This window comes from Abramis brama (genome assembly GCF_963993115.1).
Source record: "Abramis brama genome assembly, chromosome: 11".
Lineage (NCBI taxonomy): Eukaryota > Metazoa > Chordata > Actinopteri > Cypriniformes > Leuciscidae > Abramis > Abramis brama.
The window spans coordinates 16321431-16334391 of record NC_139973.1 but is presented as its reverse complement, the minus strand read 5'-3'; the positions used below and the strand labels follow the sequence as shown (position 1 = coordinate 16334391).

General features: G+C 38.2%; 1 protein-coding gene across 3 annotated transcripts in view; it reads right to left on the bottom strand.

Annotated features, from left to right (window-relative positions):
* Positions 1–12961, bottom strand: part of pde4ba (phosphodiesterase 4B, cAMP-specific a) — a 160154-nt gene that overhangs the window by 59501 nt on the left and 87692 nt on the right. The window contains exon 1 of one of the 3 annotated variants that reach the window (XM_084128313.1): positions 1815–1957. The exons of the other annotated variants lie outside the window; for them this stretch is intronic. Within the exon in view, the coding sequence (XP_083984439.1) occupies positions 1815–1906 (92 nt within the window). The 5' untranslated portion in view covers positions 1907–1957. Of the gene's footprint in view, positions 1–1814; positions 1958–12961 lie in introns of those variants that run through there. 3 annotated transcript variants of the gene reach the window in all.

Sequence of the window (12961 nt, the reverse complement as noted above, 5' to 3'; positions counted from 1 at the left end):
AGCCGTCCGTTGTAGTTCTTTAAAAGTGGATTCTGTTAAATAAAATATCTCCCTTTGGAGTGGACTTTGAGCTTTGTAACCTTGCAGATCTTTTTTATGCTCTAACAGCAACATTACACACTAACTAAACTTGAAAATTGAAATAGAATAATAGGACCCATTTAAAACATAATGATTTCCAAAATCAAAAATCATGTAGGTAAGTTCAATCCACAAGATCATCACTGCTTTCTGGATGTATGTTTATATAACAATAACGTTTTTTTTTTTTCTATAACGGACACTTGTATTACACCATTAGAGGGGTCAGAGCTGTTGTTGGACATGATGTGCGCAGAGCAGAGTATTCCATGACTCACAAAGCATGCTGTAAGCTGATCTTCTGTTCAGGCATGACAGCTGCCTTCTGTGTGCCCGTGTGTAGCCTTCACAAATGAGTTTGTGGGGAGCATGTTCATCTAATCCTGTCAATCACAATGCAAGTATATACAAGCGACAGTCTATTGCACTCCTGTGACAGTTGTTCTATAGCTCTGCCTTTATTTATTCCATTATGTTATGTAGTTTAGGTTCTTTCTCATCTTACTCGTCACTTTAAGAAGTTTTCTCTTTTGGCTCGCTCTCTTAAGGCACTTTTTTGTTTTTTGTAAAACCGCTCTGCAGTCATCTGTATTTGGACAAGTGCTCTGCAAATAAATTGTTAAACTGAGCTGAATTGACATAATTAACATCCACTAATTAAAAACTAAAGATGTGTTTAAAAGATTACACTCATGATTTAAAATCATGTGCACTGACTTATGATTCCAGTTATATCAGTAGCTCACTAAAAGCCATTTTATTTTACATGGAGAGGGTCATGGGGGTGGCCATTTTGAGATCAGATGACAAGCTAAAAACTACACACATTACCTGGGTTACACCTAAATTGTTGGACGCTTACACTCACTGAATAATGACAGACTGAATAGCACATTTCTATAATGGCATCAGACACCTTTTGTTTTTGCAAGTTGCAACATCATGCCACTAGTTGTCAGTATAACGTCGAAGGCGACTCCTGTATATCAGCCAGCAAAACAATAAGGAAATTACTCAGTGCACCTTCAAGCATTTCTCTCAAGGAATGATTGTGGAAACACCACCTTTTTAGTTCTGTGTAGGCTAGAGAGGAGAAAGAAGCATATACTGCTATATTATACTGAATATATTTAAAAAGCTTGAATAAGCTATAAATCAACCACCATGGCTCTTCCATTGAGCCTGGTTATCAATGAGAGAGAGAGCAATGAGAGTATGTCAAGCTGAGAGACAGTGAATGGGAGAGAGTGGCACAAGGTCAAACGTTTTCAAGAGCAAAACAGTTGATTTTCTAAGAAATTCACTCTCTTTTCTAAGACATTTTAAGTCCTATTAGAGAAATTCTTTTCACAGCACCGCTATCCCGCCAGGCCAAGAACTCTCTGGATGAATAAAATTAAACCCCATCCACCTGGATTTTAGTCTGCAGGCACTTTCAAGTTATGAATGAGAATGAAAATGTCAAGAATGGAATGAAGCCTTTCAAAATCATTAAAAGTCTCCAAATACAATTCAAACATAAAAGCTTTGAATCAATGGATAACCTTAAAACTGTAACCGCACAATTTTAACATTATCCTCTCAAAACACTGTACAATTGTGTGTGCAACAATCTTCTAAAACATAAATTAGTTCAATTTGCCATTACAAGTTACACAAGCTAAATCAATAAATCAAAACCTTGCTAACAGGCCTCTTCTGTGGTTATAACCTTAACACCCATTCGTGCTTACCAGACCCAAGAGTGGCGACGGTACGCGAAGGTGCCCAGACTCAGACAGGACTTTAGAAAGGTCTTGTTCTCTGGCAGGTTAAAATCTGTCATATTTAAATTCCCAACAGATTCAGAAGTTGTGCAGAGGGAGCTCTTTGAACTCTAAACTCATCCTTCCACCAGTTAAAAACGCTGGAGGGACTTAGAGCAGCAGAGAGGGTTACTGTATCTGTTAGTCGGAGTCTCTGGTTGCATTGTCAGTCAGTCACGCTTCTACCTCCTCAGGGGGTCGAGTATCATAGGTCTGCTCACACCTAGAAACTGTGTCTCTTGTGTGTACCGCAGCTCTTCACTTTCAGAGACAGGAAGACGGTGGCCTCCGCTTGACAGTAAACAAGAAGATCCGGAGTGCAGGGGCAGTCACACAGTCAGTAAGTCTGTTTCCAATCGCACAGAGAGACATAAGACATGTAGCCTACCTATTATTCTTGCACAGTTTAAATGTTACTCTGATGGATTTCATCAACAAGTAGACAGTCTAGAAAATGGAAACCAGACATGCAGCTGATCTCTGTGGTGATGATAGTCTCAGAGGATATAGATTATAGATATATATATATATATAGAGAGAGAGAGAGAGAGAGAGAGAGAGAGAGAGAGAGATATTAGTGCTGTCAATCGATTAAAAAAATTAACCAGATTAATAAAAAAATGTCTGTGATTAATCACGATTAATCGCAATTAAAAACATTTTTTATTAAAAACTTTTTATATGGTTTTAATATATTTTAGAATGTAATAATTTCACAGTTAATCTTGAAATGAATGTAGAAACAACTTAAAGACAGTATATTTTAAATACTTGTTTAATGGTATCTTTTTATCAATGAAGGCCAGTATCACTGATACTAATACAGCTACTGATGTCTCGATGAAAATGCCCCCCCCCCCCCATTTTAAACATTAATTATAGCCATTAAACATTACAGTGTAATTGAAACAATCAATTGAAACAATCCTCACATAAGGATAGTTATCTAGTTATCTAACAGCATAAATTATAAATTAAATATAGATTAGCCTAATCCTTGTTAAAGCTACAAAAGTTCTTTAGTCAAGAGTAGTGACTAATTTTCTCTGGTACCTTTGTTCTTTGATTAACTTTACTGACAGACAGAATTAGTGGCTGCTGTCACTTTAAGATCTGCCGCTGCTGACAGATACGCGTATCTCACACGCGACTCATTCTCTCACAACTCTTTAAGTTCATTTTAGACTTTATTTAACTAATTTAAGACTGCTCTTATGAGGATACTCGACAAAACGGACATTTTGGCACAAATGTGCGTGTTGTTGTTCGTTCAAGTGCGAAAGAGAACTCTATTCTGGTACGCTCTTTGTGCGCATGATACTGTTGCGCATCTTTCTGTGCGTCGTGTCTGTGTGCTTCAGGATATTCACAGGACATTCACAGGCAGCGTATTCTCCTTGTCTTGTCATGCTTGAATGGTTTAAAAGCCTTTGTATGAATAAGAGCGTAATCATATAACGTAATGCTAGCAAAAGTATGGCAGAAAATACGGATGCTGCGTTAAATATTTTAACGCGTTAAACTGGACAAAAATTAATCGCATGTGTTAACGTTGACCGCTCTAATATATATATGGGGAAAACTGTCATTTACAGGCAAAGCATCATGAAATAATTTCACTGTAAAAAAAAAAAAGTTGCTGCATTAAATTTTTAAGGACAGCCAACTTGGATGTTTAAGTCATTTCAACTTAAATTACATTAAACTGACTGAAAAATTGTTGAATCTTGTATAACTTGTAAAAACAAGTGAAAATTGCTCAATTTATTTTGATGTGTTAAAGGTAGGGTAAGCCATATTTGTAAAATGCTGTTTGAAAGTTGGTCTGACCGACACAACAAACGTGTAGCCAATCAGCATTAGGGGGCGTATTAAGTGTGGAGGAGAGAGAACTATCAAGAGGGAGATTTGAAGAAAGACTGTAGAAAGAGAGATGGCTGAGAGGCATTACAAAAGAAAAAAGCTCATAAGAATATCACTGGGAAATGAAGGGTTATGACCATGAAAGAGCTTTAGGACCCAGGTTAATATTAGAAAAGCTTTCCAGCGCTGGAGAGAGCTAACCGGGAAGTCCTGAAAACAGACGCGGAGATTGCATTGATTCCACTCCACATGAGTAACACTGGTTTTGAGTGTCATTGTTTGTCTTGAGCTGCTGTGCTGTTGGCGCCTAACAACGAACTCTTGTTTGTATTTACACTTGTGTACGTATGTTATTTTTTTGTGCTTCCTTGTCATCCGTTCATCATCTTCGCTTAATTTTTCGTGAAGCATTATTTTGTTGCGCTTCTGCTATGATAAATAGACATCCACTCTTGCATTGCGTGTGTAACAAGAGTTTTGCAGGCTGATGACTGCTAGAGAATGCAGTGTTTACTGTTTAGTGTCCTTGTTAGTGCACCCTCCTCGCGTGCCAGAGGCGGTTTAGGATTGGAGGGTGAGCTTTAGAGGCGTAACAATGAAGAGAGGGGTGTGTTTAGTAAATAGTTATTTATATCTTTTTTATCCATTATTAAAGTTTGCATGTCTGCAAATCTGCTAAAAAGCGATTGTTTGTGTTTATGCATTTATTTATTTTTATCATAAGCAGATCTATAATTTCTTTCAATAATCTGTCAATTGCTGACTATTTTTATGAAGCTATAAAAAAAAAAAATCCAATAACAGGTTTCAATAAGATTATTTTGTGTACAGTCATGAGTCATTTTTACACACTAAGTTTCCTCTTTCTTTCTCTTCTTGATGTGAACGAGACAAACGAACATATCAAACGACGTGCCTCCTCTCATTCAGTCGTCAGAAGAGACACGCTCATAAACGACATGCCCCAGTTCATTCAGTTTGTTCAAAATCGACATGTCCCAGTTCATTCATGAACAAGATGCCCTGGCCTAGTTAATTTGAGATGCATGAAAGCATAGAAACATACACACTTAAGATTTGTTCAAAAGCACTGATATGAACAATGAATTGTTTTGTTTTTTTCACAATATGCAACAGTATTCCATTGAAATCATGCTCTTAAAAACTATTTAAATGTTTACTTCTTGTTATTCAGAAGTTTACCCAGGTAGAAAACAATTGCCAATTACAAATATATAATTGCCTTCCAATTAGCCTATGAATTGATCTGTGAATTATTATAATAACTGATGCCACAATTTCACAAGTTGTCAATCTGAAGAACAGCTGTGAAAAGGAAACCGCATTCCAAAGATGTTAGACATAAAATTAAAACAAATACATAAAATATGAAAAGAATATAAAGCAGAATCCAAGTGCCTGGATGTGCAAGCAATTGATGGTATAATTATCAGGAATTATCTGTGTGACTAAAAGTAGAAGAAAAAGAGAGGCCAACTGTCATTTTAAAGGAGAGAAAAAGATCAGTAGCTGAAAAACAGAGTAAAGCTGCAACTGTCAATCATATTTACCAGCTAGATATCTCTCCCTGCCCTGATCATACAAACAAACAGCTAGACAAAGCTTCCATAAATAATTTTAAAGCACACACACCCCAGCAGCATTAGCTAGATATTTACATGGTTACTGGGAGATTTGAGACCAGAACACAGCTAACCGAAACTCGTCACACAACAAGATTAGGTTATATATACACACAACACATTCACATAAATGATCCATAGCAAGTGCTAATGTACTTCAAATTACATTTAGATATATGAAGTGCATCAACAAATGTTTACATTAGGGGTGTGGTATTGACAATAACTGATATTTAAAAAAGAAAGTATCAATAATATGTTTAAAATTCACATAAGATAATATCGCAAATAATCCAGCCATTACACCCCATAACACTCCAACATAGGTGGCAGTATTGCACCTTAACACTGGTTGCCATCATTCATAAAACGGAAGTCTGCAGGAAGTCCCAATCAACAGTAAATTATTTTTGTACAGTTATGTTTACGAACCCTGTCCACATCCCTACACTCGTATTTGGAGTGTGATTCAATGGCTAAAAAAAGATAAAAACACATAGTGAACAAAGTTGTAGATGAATTTGACTGATAGCATCATTTATTTATTTTATTTTATTTATATATCATGATCTCTATTTTGAAGTGTGTTGTATATTGATAATGCATTATTTTTTTAGAATGAATGTACAACTGGTTCACATTGGAGTGCCTAATGATTAATATGATTAATCATACGAGACTGAAGTAATCATTCTTTCATTTTTGAATGATTGAAGTACTGAAAATAGCTTTATACTGGCACGAATAACTATATAGTGACTTTTTCACTTTAAAAAATGTACATAAAATAGTAATCAGTTGACAGGCCTAGTTTTAATAAAGTGATCTATTTCTTGAGTTATTTTAGTCTATCTTACAGGAAATCATGGAATTTTGATAGCAAAAAATCCAGGGGTTGAATATAAATGGGACAGAAATTGGACATTGTTTTTGGTTTAATTAATTGCTTGTTGTTGGAGCAGAGGGTGGTGTATCTTTGGGAGACAAGTTCACTGGGTCAGGCTTCTGCAGGTGTTTTTTACTACGGCCAAGATCTTGAGAAACCGCCTGAGATACCTGTTTCGGACACAGAAACCCATGCTGGAAATGTACTCTAGGTATGGAAACTGCGTACACTCGGACCTGCCAATGGCCTATCCTGTTAGCAACGTCTATGCCATATGCTGCTTGGACAAGTCCCTTTATACTCTGCTGCACTTACTCTTCAACCTGGCTTTAATGCAAGGACAAGGACATTTCAGCATAAGGCATAATAGTTCCCCTGATTCCAATCTGATTTGTGTAATTGTAAACTCACTGCATTTACTCTGAATTTGGCTCTGAAGTTGTCACGGTGACTGTGTTTCAAGCATGTGAATTTGTCTCTGAAGCATCATTAGACATTTTTAGTAAAAAACTAAAACCATATTCATAGAAATTTGCCCATCAGACAAGCAGTTTGTTAAAGGATGATGTGCCACTACTACTTTGATTTGGTCAGAGAACCAATTTTGGAGGACAAATTGAACAATCGGCATATAAAATGGTAGTATTCCTGAAACAACAAAATGTCCAGTCAGCCCATTTTAACAAAAGTGCTAACTGCACTTCGTTGTTTTTTTTGTTTTTCATTTAAGCAGTGTATTTTGTTGAAAGTCACTCCAAGGTCACTCTGACACTCTATCTGAACATAATGTAGGAATGAATCCAGCATGTTAAACAGAGTTAACAGACTATTATGTCAGACTGAAAGAAAAAAAAATATTATAAAAACATGGGGTTTCACTTATTTCATTTTCTGTGCAAATATAAGTTGCAATATTATGCTTATGTTATTTAATTATTTAATTACCACACACACACACACACACACACACACATATATATATATATATATATATATATATATATATATATATATATATATATATATATATACACACACAAACTTTTTGATGATGGTTTCTTCATCAGCATATTAGAATAATTTCTGAAGGATCATGTGACACTGGAGTAATGGCTAATTTAAAATATATATTGTATATATGTATTAAAAAAATACAGTTATATTAAATTCTACTAAAATTATTTTTTTTTACAGTTTTACAAAATATTATTATTTTTTATAAAATAAATGCAGCCTTGGTAAAAAAAAAGAATGCTTTCAAAAACACACAAAAACATTAAATGGTAGTGTATAAAAATATTTTTATTTTAAGTTTTGTGATTAATACTAAAATTATTATTAATCACATTCTTTTTCAAGTCTCAATAAAGTCTTTTTTTGTCTCATCCTTGTTAATGCTGACAAAACAAAAGAAACATCAAACATCAAATATTTTTATCAGTAATTTTATTGACATGACTAACTGAGTTTTCCAAAATTCTGTCACGTATCAAATGCAGGGGAGCATGCCATGCCCAATCTCGTATTGTCCTAAACCTGATCATCCTATTGCTACAAGCCGTGTTTAACTGAGCAAAAGTAACCTAATACTGCAGCCAACAACCTTAAAGGAGCTGTATGTAAGAAATGTATTTCAATTAATCATAAAATGGCCCTGATATGTCACTAGACATTAAGAAATCATGTTCATTTCAAATACTTATATCACTGACAACAGTAGTCCGGCCAGGATATTGTAATTTAAAAAGTGAAGTTGCAGCCCTCAACTGATGTTGATGTTGTCATGTTGTGTTTTGGCCTGATGCCCCACCCTCCACCTATCTACCAATCACGAAGTCAGTAGTGTTTCGGCATCCGGGTTGCAAGCTCAGCTCTAGTTTCCACAGCTGTAGCTACAAACGTTCGTGCTGGATCCTGCAGCCTATCTGGCAACCTCGAGTCAGGGGGGAGGGGGAGGGGATACACTGCTCTACAGTAATTTGAAAGTGATTGCAGTACCAGTTTTGGCCACAATCTTACATACGGCTCCTTTAACATTAACCAGAATAGATATTTAGGCATATTTAAGTTCTCACATTCATGTCAAACTCATACTCAATCAGCCAAAACCATCCATCAAGCCAAAGCTCTGACATTCAAGTGTCATCTGTGGTGTTCAGCAAATAACAGATGATTCACACATGATGCACTATAAATCACTAGTAAAACTTGGCTCCTCTGGATGCAGCTGATACACTGCATTCTTGATGATGTGCAAACAGCGTCACCACACTCCAATGACGTGGTATTCATGCTCATGCTAGTCACGATCACGCAAGTGCATGCATGCATGGTGGTCAAGGCAGCCGCGTCGCTTAGTCCCTTTAATGTCCTGCTTTTGTTTCCATGGCAACCAGGTTTGTGCCCCTCCCAAAGCAAATCTACACTTAGTGTGTCTTACATGGGTGGGTGGGTGTTAATATCTGTAACATGTGGATGACACACATTAACAACATCTCACCCTCCGTGACTTCCAGTAGGGCGAATAGCTATACAAACTGCTAAGAAACGATATAAATGCATGTTTTAAGTATTAATACATAATTGTCATTACCATGACAATTGTTTGCAATATGCCAAACATGGTATAATTTCATTATGTATTTAGCATACTCCTCTGTGGTTAGAGGTGCTAATTGGATCCTGGTTTTTACCAGTACAGATATTAGCACTGTTGCAAGAATCTGACACAGGTATAGTGTGCGTGTGCGTGTGCGTGTGAGAAGCAGTCGGCCAGCTTGACAGTGACAAATGTGGATGGTGAGCTATTGCCACACTAATTGGCTGGGTTAACGGATTACTGTGAAACAAGGCCAAGATCGCACAGCCGCTCAATAAACTAGCCTATAATATAAAACAGGTGCATGTGCACACTGACACATGAGGCTGTGTCAAACCCACAGGAAACATTTGATGGTGATTCAGAAATAACCTCTGGACCTAAAACTAGTGTGATACAACCAAATATAGGCAATGTTTTTCCCAGAAGATGAAACAGTTCATCGTCATGAAATTTATTACACAATTGGCTAGATGACTAAGGACCTGATTTACTAAGTATAACAACACATGCAAGCTTGATTTACTATACTAACGTAGTATTATTAATATCTATATGAGTTGCAAATTAATGCAGCTGAAAGGCATTACTGTATATATTTATATACACCATAGCTGCTGTCTTTGTGGCCAAACTTTGAGAATAAAGAATACATACTGTATCCAATGCTCCTGATTTTCTCACATGCCTTAATGTGATACGAAATGATTTCTCATGAATGTATTCAATGTTTATTTAATTACGTCAATTTTACTTTTTTGTTTAAGTAATATTCAGCAATGATGCATTAAAAATGACAGTAAAGTATAATGTTACAAATTTCAGTCTCAAATAAATTATGCTCTTTAAAATTTTCTATTTATCGAAGAATCATGAAAACAATATCCCGGTTCCCGCAAAAATATTAAGCAGGACTGTTTTAAATTGTAAAAAAAAATCACATTGTTTTTACTGTATTTTTGGTCAAATAAAAGCAGCCTTTGTAAATATAAGTTACTTAGTAAATAGTTGCAAATGGTTAATAAGTGCTAAAAAGTGCTTTTTGGAGTATACTGTGAGTTTATTTAATATGCAAACACTTATAAAGCAATTAATGTTGTACTACAAATGACAGGATATGTGGAATATTAGTGATCATTGTCACTCTAAGAAAAAGCATCCACTTTCACAATAATGTCTGTCTTACAATGGTATTTTGAGATGATTCTTACTGGCTGAATGCACAATACGACCTGCATCTAATGTGTGCTGTCCACCTGGTACATTTTCAGTATAATGTGTTAAAAAAATTGTCAATAGACCTGTAGATGTAGATTTGACTTCAAACTGAACAAACAGAAACAGACGTGCATATGAGCTTGTTAATTTGCAAGTATGTGCTGAATTGGGCCCAGTGCAAGGCACTGCTAAACAAAAGATCTTTCTGTTGCCATGACTCTAAGGCATCAGATGACTGATATTTTGCTCTTTCTTTCTTGCTCTCATCTGGACTGGCCCCCCTACAAAATATTTCCCTGTACTTCCCGCTATACTTGAGAAAACTGTGTCATGAACCATGTGTCGTGTCACAATCTGAAGCTGCCCAGCACACACATAAGCACAGCATATAATAGATTATTTTATTAATCCTTCATTAAATTAAATGAATTAAATGGGGAATAAAACATCATTAAATGCAACTACATTCTTCGCAATAACATTTAGTAGACACTTTAAATTAGCACAAAAAAGGCCTCTGGGGGGGGGGGGGGGGGAGAATCACATGATCAGCATCAAACGGATGGGAATCCCACTTTGTGATGCATTTGCAAAAAGCATTAAGCCCCTTTATATCCCCTGCTATGCTAGATCACTCTTGGCATCCTCCTAATCAATACAAAATACATTACGCACGGCAGTAGATTAATTTTCTCATGAATCATATGCTCTTGAGCACTCAGAGCTGCATATAAGTGGAAAATGTGGGTCGTTCCAAGAAGAGTGAAGCATGCACTTATGAACACTCATCTCAGCGTGATGCATCTTCAGAGGAACAATCACTTCAGAGCACATGAGAACTGCCACTGCTCCAAACTCTTCCATTCTCAGAATGAACCCACTACAATTATTAAGATGATTGCAAAATAATTCCCTTTAGAGGTCTCTAAAAGGCTGATGTTAAACATGATAGCTTAATAATGAATGTGTCACAGGTTTTCTCACCAAGGATGAAGACAAGGATGATTAAGTTCAAATAAAGATATTTACTTGAGTAAAACAAACAAAAGCAGTATTCCTACACGATCAAACGTAACAGTGTGTTCTTAAACACAGTCAACACCTGACAAAGAGTGAAGAGAAAATCTAGGTTACGTATGTAACCCCCATTCCCTGAAGGAGGGAATGAAGATGTTACGTCGGAATGACTGACATAATGGGATCTCGCCTGAGAATGTGCGATGCATCCTCTTCCGTATTTATACCCGCGCTGCGGGGTGGAGTGCAAGATGCAAATCTCGCACGTGAATGTGCATTGGCTGGTTTAGAGAGCAGGTCCTTCCAGAGAAGAATGCGCCAGGGAGGGGCTGTCACGACCTGCTCCTCATCCTCCTTGACTGTGCACAGTGTCTGTGCGAGTAGGCTCACTGGGGGAAACGCATACTTGCGTAGGCCCCGGGGCCAGCTATGCCAGCGCATCCGTGCCGAGGGTCCCCTCGGTCAGGGAGTAAAACAACTGGCAATGAGACGTGTCCAGGGCGGAAAACAGGTCTATCTGTGCGGTCCCAAAGCTCCTCCAAATCAGCTGGACCGAGCAGAGGCTGTCGTGAGAGCTCGTTGGCTGCACGATTGAGCTCGCCCGGAATATAAATGGCACGAAAATACTTCTGACTCCATAGGAGGAGAGGGCGGACGAGTTGCGACATGCGATGGGAGCATAGCACCTTGATGATTGATGTACACAGCGGGCGCAGTGCTGTCCACATGGACAAGTATGTGCTTGCCTAGTAGTGGCGATTTGAAGCGGGCCAGCGCAAGCCGTACTGCTAGCAACTTGTGGAAGTTGATGTGCCAATGCAGTCGGGGTCCCATCAAAATAACTGAAACTGCATGCCCGTGGCACCCCAGCCAGTTGTGGAGGCATCAGTGGAGACAACAGCATGTCTGGACACTTGTTCTAGGGCAACTCCTAGAATTGTCACCCGGTGAGTGCCGCGTTGCCACGCCTATCTGGAGACTTGTCCGTGAAGCCAGTGCTAAAGCAGCCTCACATGAAGCAATCTGAGCAGCGTTACTGCGGTTGTGGATGCCATATGCCCCAGGAGCCTCTGAAAAAGTTTCAGTGAGACCGCTGTCCTGCTCTTGAGTGAATTTAAGCACGTTCCTCTGCACGGGGGAGAGTTTGCTCTTTTCCCAGTTGACCCGAAGTGACTGAGCACCATGTCTCTGTGTTCGCACAACTGCTCTCGTTTCAGGTAGTCGAGTCTCAACCAGAGATGGTCATCCTCCCACAGTGGGTACATGACTCATCCACAAAAAACAGCATGCTCAGCATGCTTTAAGCCCAGACAAGTGAGGCAGCGATCGTGACTGTCAGTCGGTTAGTTTTCTCTTTTAGGGAAATAGCTCTTTTACAGAGCTGAAGCGCAGAGGTGAAATCTGCAGTGTGCAGAGAAGCTCTTTTTGGCTATATGAGAAGCGCAGAATCTCATTGAAGTCGCAACTACCGCTGCAGCACCGTCACACCAACACCAGAAGACCTCTTCCCGAAGAGCACTGCAGACACTCGTAATCTTCACTCAGGTGACTGGATAGAGCAGGAACAAACGAACCGCTCGACTCCGAAGCGAAAACTTGAATGTGCGATGCATCCGCTTCCATATTTATTCCCACGCCACGGGGCAGAGCGCAAGATGCAAATCTCGCATGCCAATGTGCATTGGCTCGTTTAGTTTGCACTCGAAGGTGATTGGGCTCTCAGGCGAGATCCCATTACATCAGTCATTCTAACGTAACGTTGAATGTGACTTACTGAAAGGGAACTGAAAGTCTTAAATACACAGACAAAAGAACCACATACAAAACAGGTGTGCTCTAATTAGTAACA